Genomic DNA, 14605 nt, shown 5'->3' with positions numbered 1-14605 from the left:
AGGTGCAGTAAGAATGTTCCCGCCGTGGCTTCGGTGCAGACGAAACTTGCTCTGGCCCTTCGGGGGCTCAAACACCTTCCCCGCGCAGGCCGTGAGCAGGCGTGGAGAGGGAGGAGGAACGTGCAGCTCTGCAGAAGGAAGGAATCTGGGAACAAACACCACGGCTTTCTGACCAGCTGCCCCAAACCAGGGTGCTCCCACGGTCATGGCTCCACCTGCTATGTACTCCCTTGGCCCTTTTACTCCCAGCCCTGGGCCTCTGGGATGATAGGCCAAGGGCTAAAGACACAAGCTCAGGTTCATGGTGGACATGACTCTGTGTCCTGCTCCCCCAGCATGAGTGGTAAAGGTCACTCTCTGTGGCTCTTCCCCCACGGGAACTGTCAACTGCCCTGCTGGGGGGAATCACAGGGTTACTTTAGGGAAGGCTAGAAGCAGGGCATGACAGCTGCCCAGGAATTCTGAGAGAATGGCCTGCATCTTTGCCCCCCGCAGAAGTGCCTACGACACGCCAAGAGTCAGTCTGAACGCAGTGGTCACTGTTGTCTCCAGGTCTAAAGTGAGGCTCCATCCACGGATCCAAGGTGGCCAGGGGCCACGGCAGAGTGACCTGGTCAGCTTCCTGCCAGGCCCATTGCCTGGCACTAAGCCCTAGCTAGGAACCCAGAGCAGGGGACCAGCCACTGCGTCTGAGGAGTTCTCGGTCCGGGAAGGGACAAGGTCAGGGGTGCTGAGTGCGGTACTAGGGCCAGTGTTTTCAGACCATGCGGTCTGTGCTGGCTGCTCTGCCGAGCGCTTTTCAACTGTCATCAAATTTATTTTGTGCCGCTTCCCTAAGGGACTCTACTATCATCCCCATGTCCTAAATGGGGGACTTGAGCCCCAGTAGCTTTAGTGAATGGCTGGCAGGAAGCCATACAAGCTTCCCCACATCCCAGAAGATGCCCGAGGCCCCCTCCACCCCCTACCCGTGCTCGGCTCCTTCTCCTGCTCCTAAGCCCCACACGGTGCCAGTCAGGTGCTTTGGGGCCGCAAGCTGGCTAATGACTGGTCCAGTCTGAGGCCCCAGATGAACTCTTAAGTTTCGTTCAGATTGTTCAGCATGAGCAGGAAGGGAAGGCAGCCTGCTGAGGACCATCCATCTGTGCTGGTCCTTCACGTGAGCAAGAGTAAGTCCTCACACAGCTGTACGGAGAGGAGTGAAAGTCACGGACACGTTAACGGATGCTGACGTGCCCAGTGTCACAGCTAGGGCGCAGCAGAGCGCGAAGAAATCCTGTGTTCCTTCCACATCATTCGTTCCCCCCTGCCCCGCCCCCTCAGTGGGGGGACCCGCGTCTCCCCACCCAGGGCTGCTCCTGCCCGCACCTGTCGGAGGAGCTGAGGACAGACCCAGAACGAGCCAAGAAAACATCTCTGGCTTCAGGAGACGCCCGCAGGAGGAAGCTCGGGACAGCTGTGACGGCGCCGCCCCGGGGTCCGGGCTCCCTGCGGCGCCCAGGACGGCGGGAGGCGAACGGGGAGCACAGAGCGGGAGCACAGGAGCGGGACTCCGAGCTGTCAGGCAGCGGGGTGGTCGGGGTGGAGCCAGGGATGGGAAAGGAAGTGGGTGCGGGTGAGGAGACAGTCAACAGGAAATGCGCTGGGAACATGCCCCTGAGGCAGGTTGAGGCCCGGGCTGCCACCCCCAGACTTCTGCATTCTCAGGCCTCCCTCAGATGTTGAAAATCTGCTTGTTTCTGCCAGGCAAAACAGCACGCTCTTCCTCCCTGAGAAAGCCCTCTTTCGGAGGGTGCAGGGAGCACCCAAGCTTCTGGGAGGAAACGCAGATACTAAGGCTCCTTGACTCTGAGAACATCGGTCAGAAACTCCAGATCTGAGGCCACAGGCCGGGGCACAGCCAAGGGCCATGCGTGGGGCAGGAAACCCCCAAAATGGAGAGGGAGGACGGGAGGGCAGTGGCTGCCTCCAGACCCCTGACCCCAGCACCCATGAGCCCGGTCTCTGTGGACGGGAAAGCCCGGGGAGGAGGACTAGGGGCAGGGATGAGCCTGCTGTGCGCTGGCCCGGCCCGACAGCACGGGGCATAAAGTCACCACTCATCTCCACCCCCCTCAGAGCCTCCATGTCCCCATCTGTAAAACGGCAAAAGGGGCCTCTGGCCAGCTCCCCTCAGAGCATTGCCAGGAGACCTCAAGAATCATGTCGTGAAGCTTCCGGAGGGAAAACCCCCTAAAATAGTAGCAGCGGAATAATAATAAAGAGTAGACCTGTGCTCCCACCACCAAGCCCCACGAGGTGTGTCTAATCTTTACTCTGCAGATGAGCAAACGGGGTGAGAGACCCAGTGACTTGCCCAAGGTCCCAGAGCTGAAGGCCGTGCAACCAGCACTTGGACACGGCTACCTGCCTCAACTGCTCAGGGCTCCTCTCTCCACTAAGAGGCTGCGCTGGGATCAGCCATCATGGGAGGCCGCCCTGGGAAGACAGGGCACCACCCCAGCCCTTGAGGAATGGGCGGTGTCACTGACGAGACCAGTGGGAAGAGCTTGCCGCAACACGAGAGGCACTGGGAGGCTCGGGGCAAGGGCCGAGCAGACAGGACGGAACCAGTGGAAGAGGACAGCTACCTCCTACCCACTTGCAAGAACAGCTGCAGGCCCGCAGGGGAGGGTGTCCAGGTTGGGGCAAGGGCAGGCGACGGGAGCGATGGAGGACCCAGGGCCAGTCACTGCCCTGTCATCAACTGCGTCACTATGTGACCCTGGGCGAGGGGCCTCTTCTCTTCACCTTCTCCAGATAGACAATGGACGGGACCAGACTCCGGTCCCTCAAAGCTCCGAGACTTATTAGTTCCAGCTACAACCTTCTGTACCTCTTCATTCTCAAAACCGGGAGCCCGGAAACCATCCTTGACTACTTGAAGTTTTCACACTGTCTTCCCAGAGGAAGATACCATTGCCTCAGTAGACCCCAGCATCCCAACCTTGGCAGAGGCCCCCAAATTGTTCTTGGACCCACCTGGCACCCTTGGACCACCGTCCTGGCCAGCCGGGACGGGGGATGGTGGACGGCTGGAGAGGGTGCTGTCTGGCTCGCTGGCCCAGGCGTCCGCGGCTGCGGTGGGAAGCCGGAAGAGCAGTCCTGGCCGGTTCACCTCCACGTGAGTCAGCAGCTGCTTCTCCCAACCCATTTCTCCCCCACCGCATGCCACAGGGTATTGCCAACACCCAACAACTGCAAGGATTTGGACGACGGCAGTTTCAACAAACTTCTGGATCAAGCCTGAGTCCACGTTCACATGACTGTACGAAGGATTCGTGCCACGAACAGGACCCGACTGGAAGCTGGCCAGAGTCAGGACCCGACAGCGGCCCTCCCCAGCACTCAGGGTCTCCCTGGCATGCACCGAAAGGGCCATGGCACTGTCTCTACTCCCCCAGACTCCCAAAGCACCAACAGCTACTGCAAACACGCTGGTAGCGGGAACCAAGCCACCCCTCCTCACTGCTCCCAATGCCTCTACATGACATATTGTTAGCCCTATTTTTCTTTGTTTTTTAATTTTATTTATTTATTTGAGGGAGAGAGAAGAAAGGGGAACACAAAGGGAGTGGGAGAGGGGAAGCAGGCTCCCCGCTGAGCAGAGAGCCCAACGGACCAATCCCAGGACCCTGAGATCAGGACCCGAGCTGAAGGCAGATGCTTCACCGACTGAGCCACCCAGGCGCCCCGGACCCCATTCTTCAAAACTAAACAAGCTGAGGCCCAGAAAAGTCGTGCGGCCAGGATCCTTCAGCTAGGGAACAGCAGGGGTGGGGACGACCCCCAGGGCCCGCTTGGCCCCCCGGGCTGGCTCCTGCTCCACTGCGCTCTCAGATCCCAGTTTTCTGTCTACTGGGATATTTACGGCATTAAGAACTAAAGTCATAAAAAGATGATTTGATGACATGTACAGACAACATAATTATCTACCAGACAACTTTTCTCCCTAATGGAGCCAGAATGTTTTATTCTTAGTATTATAATTGAGCACAGGATACTTTTGAGATCCTGTAGGCTCTGCTTTACTCTGAGCGAGCGCTAAGGAGATGGCAACCAACACTGGGACCTCTTCCTACCGGAAAACTCACTACCAGATGGAAAAGGCCAAAGGTAAAGCGCCTTCGTGAGGAGACAGAAGCCCAGGTCACTGCGGCACCTGTGACAGGACAGTTGTCTGCCCCTGTGGTTCAGAGTCGGGCATGAGGCCAAGTGTTCAAGGTGTTCTGGTTGCACTTTCTGTACTAGAGGATGGTGGTGATGGCGATGGTGGAGGTGGGGGAAGGGGTGGGGGAGGAGGAGGGGTGGTGGTGGTGATGAAGGCGGTGGTGTTCGTGGTGACGGTGAAGGGAGCGGGGCTGGTCACTGTGAGGACGACAGCAGCTACCATCTGCAGAGCGCCTGCAGTGTGGCCAGGCGTGGCCAGGCGTTTTACAGCCTCTGGCTTATGGGATCCTCACACCAACCCTCTGAGGCAAGTTAATATTATCCTCATCTTCCAATGAGGAAACTGAGGCTCAGCGTGGCTACCTGATGAGAGTGGAGAGGCAGGGGCTCTGGACTCCAAAGTCACTGCTCCTCCTCTACCTCACGCTCCCCGAGGGAGTAGCTGCACAGGGACATCGTTCCTGCCAAGGAGCAATTCCCGGGCTCTAGCCCCAGAGCACAGATGCATGGGGCCGACCGCCCTTAGCCGCCGGCACTCGCTGTAGAAGGTGCAGGCTCATCCGAAAGGAGAGGGTTCCTCCTAAAGTAGGCCTTGTGTGCGGCAGACTGGGACCCCTCTCCCGCCTTCATCAACGAGCCCAAGAAGCAAACTTCTTCCTATAAGGAAGGAAGAGCAGCGGGGGCTGACGGGCACTGGGAGGACAATGAGGGGCACTGTTGGGTTCCACACACCTCCCTTTCCTGACAGCCCCCCAACCTCTCTTCAGAGCCTGCTTCCTGCCCAAACCACTCCAGAGCCAAAGGCACAGCGACAAGCGCAGCCGTGAGGTAGAGCGGCGGACACAGATCCCCCCAAGCCCTCCCTCAGAGGCTGTCATGGCCACGCTGCCAGGCTCCTGCCAGCAATCGAGGCCTCCAGCACCTCAATTCAGCTCCTCATGTTCCCTTTCCACCTGATGCAACAGGGCAGGAGAAGGCGGCGAGGGCGGGAGCTGGATGGAGGCCTCCGCCTGGCATCCTCCCGCTCTGGCCTCGGTGCTGCACAGGCCAGGCAGAGACCCAGCTGAGGAGGGCCATGGAGGAGTCCAAGGCGCTGGCTGGCGCCAGTCTCGCTCCCGACCCACAGGCACTGTGACGGCAAGCTCAGCTGTTGGACAAGACCTCCAGCCCACAAACGGGCACCAGGGACCCAGACTGAGCACCCACTCTCCTTCCTCTTCCTCTGCCAGGCCTCCCCGGCGATGCTTATCCCAGCCTAGAGGCCTCCTGGCTTCCTGCAGTGCCGTGCAGACACTCAGCTGACTTCCTGCCCTGCGGCCTGACCACTCTACGGGGACAGTGCTGCAGAGACAGCTGGTGGAGCTTCCCTGCAGACATCTGGCCCCTGCCCCAGGTCAGCAAACCTGAGCACTGACACATGACACAGACCACCAGGTCCCTCACGCAGCCCCTGCTGACAGACCCCAGAATGTTTAGGATGACCTGAAACGGAGGGCCCAAGGGGCCTGCACTCAGCTTCCTTTACTCACCCCCGGCCACAAAGTCCCCACTGTGCACGGCGTGCTGTCCTGATTTCCACGGAGTCAGCCATCAGCAAGACGGGCCCCCTGCCTTCTAGAAGCCCTGCTCCCAAAGGACTTGCCTGGAGAATGTGGAGTCCAGCACAAACCCAACTCATCAAAGTGCAGTGAAAATAATTCTGAGGTTCGAGTCATCTCCCCATGTTCTTAATTTCCAGCCCTTTTTCCTACTTGGGCTCTAAGACTTGCCCAAGTTTGTCTCTGCAAAGGGGAAAATTACCTATTCCCCAGACGTTTCTACTCAGTAGGTCACGACCACAAGAGCGCTTACGATGCCTGGGGTTCTCCCATGCAAACAGCATGTCCACACCCAGTCCTGGGGGCAAGTAAAACAAAGAACTTGGCCCAATGCACAGATCAGGAAACTGAGGCCCTGGACAGCACCGGGACAGGCCAGTGCACACTACTGTCCAGTGGCAGCGGAAGCCATGGCCATGGCCTCTCTGCCTTGGGCTTTGGAGAATTCTGAGAAGGAGCCTGGCCTGAAGCCACCCTCGGGTCTGGTCCCAGTCCGTCATCCCTGGTGTCAAGGTCCTGGGTAGCTGTAGCACAGCCATTTTCCTCCTCAGGCCTCAGTGGCTTCGCCTGCAGTCAAGGAACTGAAGGAAGTTTGGTGTTTCTGGGTGCTGCTAGTCCACTGGGTGCCATAGGGAGCCCAGGAGCCAGGATGGTGTGCGGTCACACAGTTACAGAGAAGTATCTTGGCTGAGGGCCTGATACCACAGGGTCCCCTGTCCTACCTGGCTTCCAGCTCAGGGCCCCAGCCCCTTCAGGCTGGAAGGCAGCAGGAGTCCAGCCACAAGGAAATGCAGTCTTTCCAGCAGAAACCTCCCGGTGTGTCCCCAAGACGCAGGCACCTCCTGTGACCTTCTAGCTATGGCTGCACGTTGGCACAGCTGCCTATGTTGGCGTGGGCTTGATAAACCTCTCCCGAGGGACTGCGGACAAAAGAGGCTGCCTTCTCTGGGGAACTCAGTGCCCTCGGCCAGGCCACCCATCGGGACCCCCAGCGCTCTGCAGACAGCTCAGCTCACAGCGGCCTCGAGGGTTCCCTGCCTGCCCCTCAAGCACCCCAAACCCACTGTCAGGGGTTTGCTCTTCGAAACTATTTTGATGGTTTCTAAACCACCTTGGGAAAAGGAGTCTACATTCCAGCTCCCTGGAAGGAAAGCCGTAGGCTTTAATGAGTTCCTCTGAAGCCCCAAGCTCAGGGCCAGCTAGGAAGGGCGGTCTTCCAGACTTCAGGAGGCACTGTGCCTGAGCTGGGGTGACCGGCTTCCTCTACACCAAGAAGGCTGGGGCACAGCAGGGGCTGGCGAGAGCGGCCCCCCTTGGGGACTCTGATGCTATTTCAACAGAGGTGTCTATGAGGCTGGAAGCAGCTAGGCACACCCAGGTGCCGGGGCAGCAGGCCCCACTCTCTGCCGTCAACTTTCTAATGGCTCTGCCAAGAGCCAAGGACAGACGGGCTGTGGCTTCTTCGCTAGGGTGCCGCTGGGATGGCGGCGTCAGGCAAGGGGCCAGACACGCCTGGGCTCAGAGCCCTCTTTGCAGCTACTTCCTCACTGTGGACCTTGGGCAGCTCCCTCCACCCGAGCCTTGCTTTCCTCATCCACGAGCTGGACAAGCACAGCCCATGTCAGAGGGAGCCCGCAAGGAAGGAAGAAAATGAAGCGTATAAATGTTCTTCATGAATCTAACCTGTTAGATGTGGTGTGGACCCTCCCACACCACATCAGGCCCAGAGACCCGCCATCCGGCTGAGGGCTGGCAGCGTTAGGATCCTCTAGCTGATGTTTTCACATCGCCTGGCACTCGCCAGAGGCTTAGCTGGCAAGTCACATGTGCCGGGCACCCCCAAATCAAGCTTCTAGTAGCTCCAGTGAGCCCCTAACCAGGTCAGTCTGGACACAGGAAGAAGAGACGCTCAGAGCCATTAAGGAACCACAGGACTCCAGCCACTAACTAGGCTGCCACACATCTCCTCTTATTTGGAGAGAATGTGGCTCTCAAGACATTTGGGCGTATTCTTTAAAAAAAAAAAAAAAAAAAAAAAAAACCTATCATTATCAAAGGAAATAATTACAAAACATTAAATGAGAAAAGCGCGTTGTGCTGCGCTTGACCGTCATCTTCATCCAACACGAAGGTGCTCAGAAAAAGACCCTAGGACAAAGGACCCAAAGCCTTGGACCTGGCTGGCCCTCCCCACCCGAGTGTGAGCAGTGACATCCTCTCCACCCTGGGACCCAAACGGGACCACACTGGAACACGGACTCTCAGAAAGGGGGCATTTCTAACGGCTGCCATGTTGGGGACAATGGGAGAGAAGCGGGACTCCCAGGGACGAGATGGGACTTCCGGTCCCGAGGCCTGCAGGTGTCGGGGTGGCGGTGGGGGTAGAACCGTGAGGGCTTATTTTCCACTTGCAGCAGAACAAGCAGAAGGGAGTGGCGGACGGCAGACTCTGCCTCTGACTCAGCCGAGGTCCTCCCCTCCCAGGACCGGCTGTGGCTGCGCTGTGGGAGGCCCGGGGTAGCAAGGCCGGGCCCTGTCGTGCGCAGGAACGGCTTCCCTCCCAGCCCCGCGGAGGGACGGTGGCAGGAGCTCGCTCCTTCCCGTTACCAGAATGGCCGGAGCTACTGGGTAGGGCTGCAGGAGGCTCAGTCTCCCCAGGCTGCTGACTCGACCCCCTCCCGCTTGGGAGTTCCGGAGTCTGCAAGCTAGTGGCCTTTCAAAAGAGCCTCCTGCGACTACTCACCTGCCTATGTCTGGCCCAGGGAGCCCCGAGGGCAGGTTCGCACCAGGTCAGCCTGGCTCCCTGGAAAAGCAAGAGAGGCCAGAAGGGCATGAAGAGCATTTGCCAGTAGTCAGGACTCAAATGAGCCACAGGTCCCGAAACAGTGATCAGGTTATATGAGCTCGAGGCGCACACATGTCACGGAATTCTGAGAAACCCCATTTTAACTGACAGTAACACAGAATATGGGCTCTGGTGCCTAGGACAGCCTCCTGAGGCCCGCAGGCTATCAGCCATTCCTAACCTCCCTGCTGTCCTGCTTGCTCTCAGCCAGAGACAGTGGTATGACTTGCTACCTTCGGGTGACAATGCTGCCAAGACCCTCAAGGACGGTCACACCCCATCTCACACTCACAGGCCAGGACCATCCCTTTGCCGACGCCCCCTCTCGCAGGACAGGCAGCCCATTCTGAGGCTTACAGCCTCCACATGAATTAAGGGTTTGTGCCAACACCCGCTGGGCTGGGAAGGGTCCCCAAAGCCATAGCCCTCTTGGACATCAATAGCAAAACAAGGGGCTTCTCCTTGCACCAGACTCCTCCTCGCCTTTTCCCACCAAGACATGCCCCCCACAGACTGCTCTGGGCCAATAAAGGGCACATCAGATGCTGAGGGAACAGGAAGGGGGAAGAACCATCCAGCGCTGGGATTCTGCACAATGACCCCTCCTTGAAGGAGGCTCTACCACTCTGGGTGACAGGTCACTGCCGTCTGGAGCACTGCTCAGCAGTAGAGCTGGGGCCAGCCCAGGTGCAGTCCCTGACCATGCCCCCCGCCCTAGCCTCTGGGGTCAGTCACGCTACCCTTCCCCACGGAAGATCCTTCTGCTTCTCTGCCCCTTGTTCCTGCCCCTCAGCCACATCTCAGGTCTGTGAAGCACTATGTCTCATGTAATCTTCTTTGCTCTTGCTTATTGTCTGTCTACCCACACAAGGGGGAAGCTTCTAGAGACCAGGGCCTGCGGCCACCCTGCCCCACAATGCAGCCTTAGCAACAAGAACAACATGCGGGCACACTAGGTGCGCACCCAGCGGCACTGCCCCCGAAGGAAAAGAATCCGCACAGAGGGAGGCAACGGGATCCGGCTTCTAGTTCTCCTGCCCTGAGGTGGCCTGAATACAGCAGGAACCCAGAGAGAGGTTCTGGACTGAATGGAAGGTGAGAGACAGACCAGACATGGGTCCTATGTGGATATGAAGGAAACTCAGGTGGAAACCAATTTGGCCCCCGGCATGGAGCCAGGCCAGGGACTCTGGGAAGCAGACACGACGTGGGCACGTTCTGGGTCTTCCCACACAAAATGCACACACCTGTGTGCACGGGCAGTGTGGACACACGGCAGGCCCCACGACTGAGCGTGTCCTGCATGAGCACGGGGGCCTCAGGCTCCAGGGGCACCACTGTGGTAGGTGGGCAGGCATTCCCGGCTCCACTGCTGGAAAACAGAATGGGCTCCTGAGAGAAAGCGAGTCAAGCCAGCTCCCCGAACACCCAGGCAAACTATTCGAAGAAAACAAAAAACAAAGCACCAGCAGGACCCTGGCCAGAGGCACCCCCGCTCCAAGCTGTGGGATGGGGCCAATGCTGGAAACAGCTCTTGAGCTCCGATGGCCTGGGAACGTCTGGTCATGCTGTGTTCAGTGCAGCCACTACGAGCCCCTGGACAGGCGGCAGGTTGACCGAGTCACGTGAGACCTGTCGTCCAAGCCAGCGGAGCGGGTTCAGTGATGCTAACGGGAACCTGCGTTATTACAAACTCAGGGTACGAAAGAATCGACACATTCACCACAGACCTTGGACCACAGAGCCTAAAAGAATTCAATTCTATTTTGTGCTGCGCCAAGAATTTTGTGGGGACGTTTTTTTTTTTAAGACTGTGTCTGGGGGCGCCTGGGTGGCTCAGTGGGTTAAAGCCTCTGCCTTTGGCTCAGGTCATGATCCCAGGGTCCTGGGATCGAGCCCCACATCGGGCTCTCTGCTCAGCGGGGAGCCTGCTTCCTCCTCTCTCTCTGCCTGCTTCTCTGCCTACTTGTGATCTCTGTCAAATAAATAAAATCTTAAGAAAAAAAAAAAAGACTATGTGTCTGCTTTTCTTATTGGTTAGAGTGACAAACTGGTGCTAAGCTCACGTGTTTTGTTTTCATAAGGACTGTTTCTTTCATTTTTCTGTTTTAAAGGAACAAATTCCTATTTCTTGTCACAGTTCCGCAGTGCGTTTGAACCTGCAGATTCCATGGGCTCATTGGGCTGGAAGGCGCCTCAAGAGCCCCCACTCAAGTGTCACAGCTGTTTAGAGAAAGGACTGAGAACCATGACATTTGGTGCTGGCTACCTCTGGGGTGGATTCCAGAAGGATCTCCCTTTTTGTTCTTACATTTCTGAACTGTAATGTTTTTGCCTTCTAAACTTGGAAATTTTTACGTGTATGCATTAATTTTGTAAGCAGAAGAAACAAGAAATTTAAATGAATCTAGAGAGGCTCCTGGGTGGCCCAGTCATTAAGCGTCTGCCTTCAGCTCAGATCATGATCCTGGGGTCCTGGAATCGAGCCCCGCATCAGGCTCCCTGCTCGGCGGGGAGCCTGCTTCTCCCTCTCCCTTTGCTGCTCCCCTGCTTGTGTTCCCTCCCTCACTGTCTCTCTCTCGTTGTCAAATAAATAAATAAAATCTAATAAATAAATAAATAAGTCTAGAAATCATCTGCTTTCATATATAAGCGTCTGTCCCTACTCCAACAAGAACATTGCTATGTGCCAAGACTGCAGTCCTACATGCCACTGAGGATGTAGTGGCACGTAAGTGTGAGAGAGATGTCACTTCATGTAACTCCCTATTACCAGACCCACTTCACAGATGAGGACACGGAGGCTCGGGGACCCACAGCTAGATCTGCAACCAGCTCTGTCTGCTTCCCGGGGCCCTGCTCTCAGGCAGCCTGCTTCCCTGCCTCCCCACAGACTTGAGGGCTCCTTTCTCTCTGTCCCTTTTCCTGCCTGGCCCCTGGAAACAGCTGTCCTAGTAAATCACAAATAGTACAGAGGCCACAGACTGGGTGGGCACTCTGGAGATGTCTGGGTCACTCTGGTGATCTGTCTCCCAAAGTTGAAGAGCGGGGTCAGTTCCTGACCTCCCCCAGGAGACTGTGTGAGGCAGGGGAAAGGTGTGGGCCAGCAGAAGCCTGGGGGAATGGCTTTGCTAGGTGTGAAACTGAAGAACACGCCAGCATGTTCGGGAATATGGACGCTGCAAGGCAGGTGGTGGAGGCCTGGCCGTCGCTGGTGCTGCCTGACACTGTGTGCCACCCTAGGAGGCTTCAGGACCAGAAGTCCCAGGCCCCCTCTGCCAGGGTTGCAGGCCACAGACCCCAGACCAGATGTCGAGCAAGCCCCCTCCCACATGCTTCCACCTGCCCAGTCCTGCTGACATGTTCACGCTGTTTCCCAGAAGGTGCTCTGTGAAGGGGTCGGCCCCGACACATGCGTGCAAAATGCTGCGTTCTCCAGTCCCTCAGACACACAGCACATTCCTGCTCAGAGAAGCGTCACCTTTCGGAGACATGTGTCCCTGGGCTAGACCTTGGAGAACCTTCTCTACGAGTCCAGCACAGGGAGAGAGTCTGCAAAGTCCCCCTCAGGAGACGGGCACAAAGGTGGAGACGAGTTCCCAGCAACGGGCGAGGCACCCGGACAGACTTACCTTCCCCGCCCCCAGAAGGCGGGCCAGGAGCTGCGGGACAGGACAGGCTGCCAGGGGCAGGACTCCAGGACCGCATTCCTCCTCTCCACCTACGCTCCCACCCCTGCCTGGGAAATCTTCTCTGGCCTTTCTTCCTCCGACCCTGCTTCCAGGGCCTCCTAAAGGCTGCCCCGGGCGCACGGGCTCGGCCACACTCCTGACTGTACCTTCCAGCTGTGAGTCCCACACCTGCCACGGGCAAGTCACCAACCATGTCTCTGCTACCCCGTCCTCAGCAGTGAGCCGCGTGACAAAAGGGTCTCTGTGTCCTGAGTTGAACATCAGGAGAGCTCGCCCCCACTGGAAGCAGAAAGGGTCAGAGAAGGGCCTGCAGCCTTGTTCCGGCGCCCCAGTGTTTCCCAGGGCCCCGGGGTGCTGCTGGGGGGCACAGGGGAGCACGTGCCTCGCCCGGGCAGAAACAGCCTCCTGGCTCTGTGCGGGCCGCTGCGGGCCGCCCAGGCAAGGGGCGGCCTCAGCCGGGGATCAGGCCGGCCTGTGGGAATGGAGTCTGGGGCGGAGCACGGGACAAAAGCCCGGGCAGCAGAGGCCTTCACATGTCGGAGCAGTCGTCCCTCCCTTATTTCACAATGCGGCTCCAAAACCACCTCGCAGGGCCAAGTTCTGTTACCACAAAGTTAATATCCTCTAGCAACTTCCGAGCTGGTTGTCTGCCTCCGGGGCCAGGACACATCTGGCCGGCAGAGAGATTTCTGGATCCCTGGCCAGGGTGAACTTTCTAGGGGCTTGTCTTGAATGACGAGAACCCCGGGGCCACGCCCCAACCCCCCCGCGGCCTCCCTGGAGTTTTGTTCGACCACACTGAGAGGAACGGCCTCACCAAACTTCTTCGAGGGACAGGAGAAAATGCAGGCAGTGAGTGAAAGCAGAAGGAAATGAACAATCGTCTTTGGCCCGCGCTCCTGAGGCATGGCAGCGGCAGACGAGCAGCCTGGAAAGGCTGGGAGCATTGGGACTGGACAGGCAACCCAGCACACCCTCCCAGAGCCACGCGCCATGAGAACGCCGTTTTCATTTAAAAAAAAAAAAAAAAAATCACGTTTTGTGCCCTGAGATACACTGAATGACTCCTTCGGACGCCGGGGCCCCAGTTAGCCAAAACTCACAAACTCTGGCCGCTCCTTTTCCGCTGCCTCCTCTCCAGCACCGTGTTCTTATTTGCCACTTGAGGAGCACAGGAAAAGGCCACACGGGGGCCAAGTTTCGGCTCGGCAGAACTTTAGCCAATCGGGTGGGCCGCGTTACATCACCCCCGCATTCCTGACCGCCAGGGTAACAGTCTCGGGGCCCTTTCTATGAGTAGCTTTCGGTGAGAAACGGACAAATTCCAGTCGCTTTCCATACAGGGAAACTAAGGCATGGGGCCATCTAGATCAGAGGCTGGGATAAATCTCTTAAAGGGCTCAACAGTAAGTATTTGAGGCTCTGTGGCCCATCCAGTCTCTGTTTTAACATGAAAGTCATCACAGGCAATTTACTAAGTAAGCTAACATGGCTATGTGCCAATAAAACTTTATTTGCAAGAACAGGCAACAGCCTGTGGGCTGTGGTTTGCCGATCCCTGATCTAGATGATTTGAGGTGACAACTGTCACCTTTACTGGAAAACACTGCCCACAACTGTAGAGTTAGGAACCCAGCCCAGCACACCTGCCCCAGGGGTCCACCTGGCAGAAGTCTAGTTAGAATGCTGAACCTCTTACAAAACAGTAAGTCACCCCCGCACAGAACTCCACGGACACTGGGCCCTGGTCCTCCACGGTCCTGCTCTGTGATGAGGGCATTCCCTATGCCCTCCCAGCATGGGCTCAGGGGTTCAGGGGCTCATGGCTCCCCTCTGTTCCACCTAAAACCCTGGAGAAACCAGAGACGGCCCCAGCAGACTGAAGCAAAGGCTAGGCGAGCTCCCTGGGATACACGGCCTCTGAAGAGACCCACCAGGGTCCCAAAACCTAAGATGAGGACCGTGCTCCCCCCTGCTCCCTTCCTTCTCCAGGATGGCAGGTTTGTGGGCCTAGCCTCATGGCCAGCACCCCGCACCGTGGGTCTCTCTAGGGCCTGGGCCGGGGCAGTCGGGAAGGTCCACAGAGGGAGCAGCCCTTCAGCTTCACACACCGCCTCGTGCCAAGCCCCAGGCATGGCTGTGAGAGCCCGCGACACCTCACACAGCTGCCTGAGCCCCACCGAGGCCACCGTCAGTGCCCCATTAGGGCGCTGCTTGCTGTCACTGCTTCGAAATGGTCTCAGGTTTCACTAATAATCCAA

At 57.7% G+C, this 14605-nt stretch overlaps 1 protein-coding gene across 2 annotated transcripts in view; it reads right to left on the bottom strand.

The window, feature by feature from the left end:
- Positions 1-14605, bottom strand: part of FAM53B (family with sequence similarity 53 member B) — a 72906-nt gene that overhangs the window by 23994 nt on the left and 34307 nt on the right. The window contains exon 4 of one of the 2 annotated variants that reach the window (XM_013055717.2): positions 8551-8610. The exons of the other annotated variant lie outside the window; for it this stretch is intronic. Coding sequence (XP_012911171.1) covers positions 8551-8610 — 60 coding nt within the window. The remainder of the gene's footprint in view (positions 1-8550; positions 8611-14605) is intronic. 2 annotated transcript variants of the gene reach the window in all.

The sequence above is a fragment of the Mustela putorius genome, unplaced genomic scaffold (assembly GCF_011764305.1).
Source record: "Mustela putorius furo isolate JIRA1106 unplaced genomic scaffold, ASM1176430v1.1 tig00003909_pilon_pilon_pilon, whole genome shotgun sequence".
NCBI lineage: Eukaryota > Metazoa > Chordata > Mammalia > Carnivora > Mustelidae > Mustela > Mustela putorius.
The sequence above is the reverse complement of the archived record's forward strand: the minus strand, read 5'-3'. Positions and strand labels throughout refer to the sequence as shown.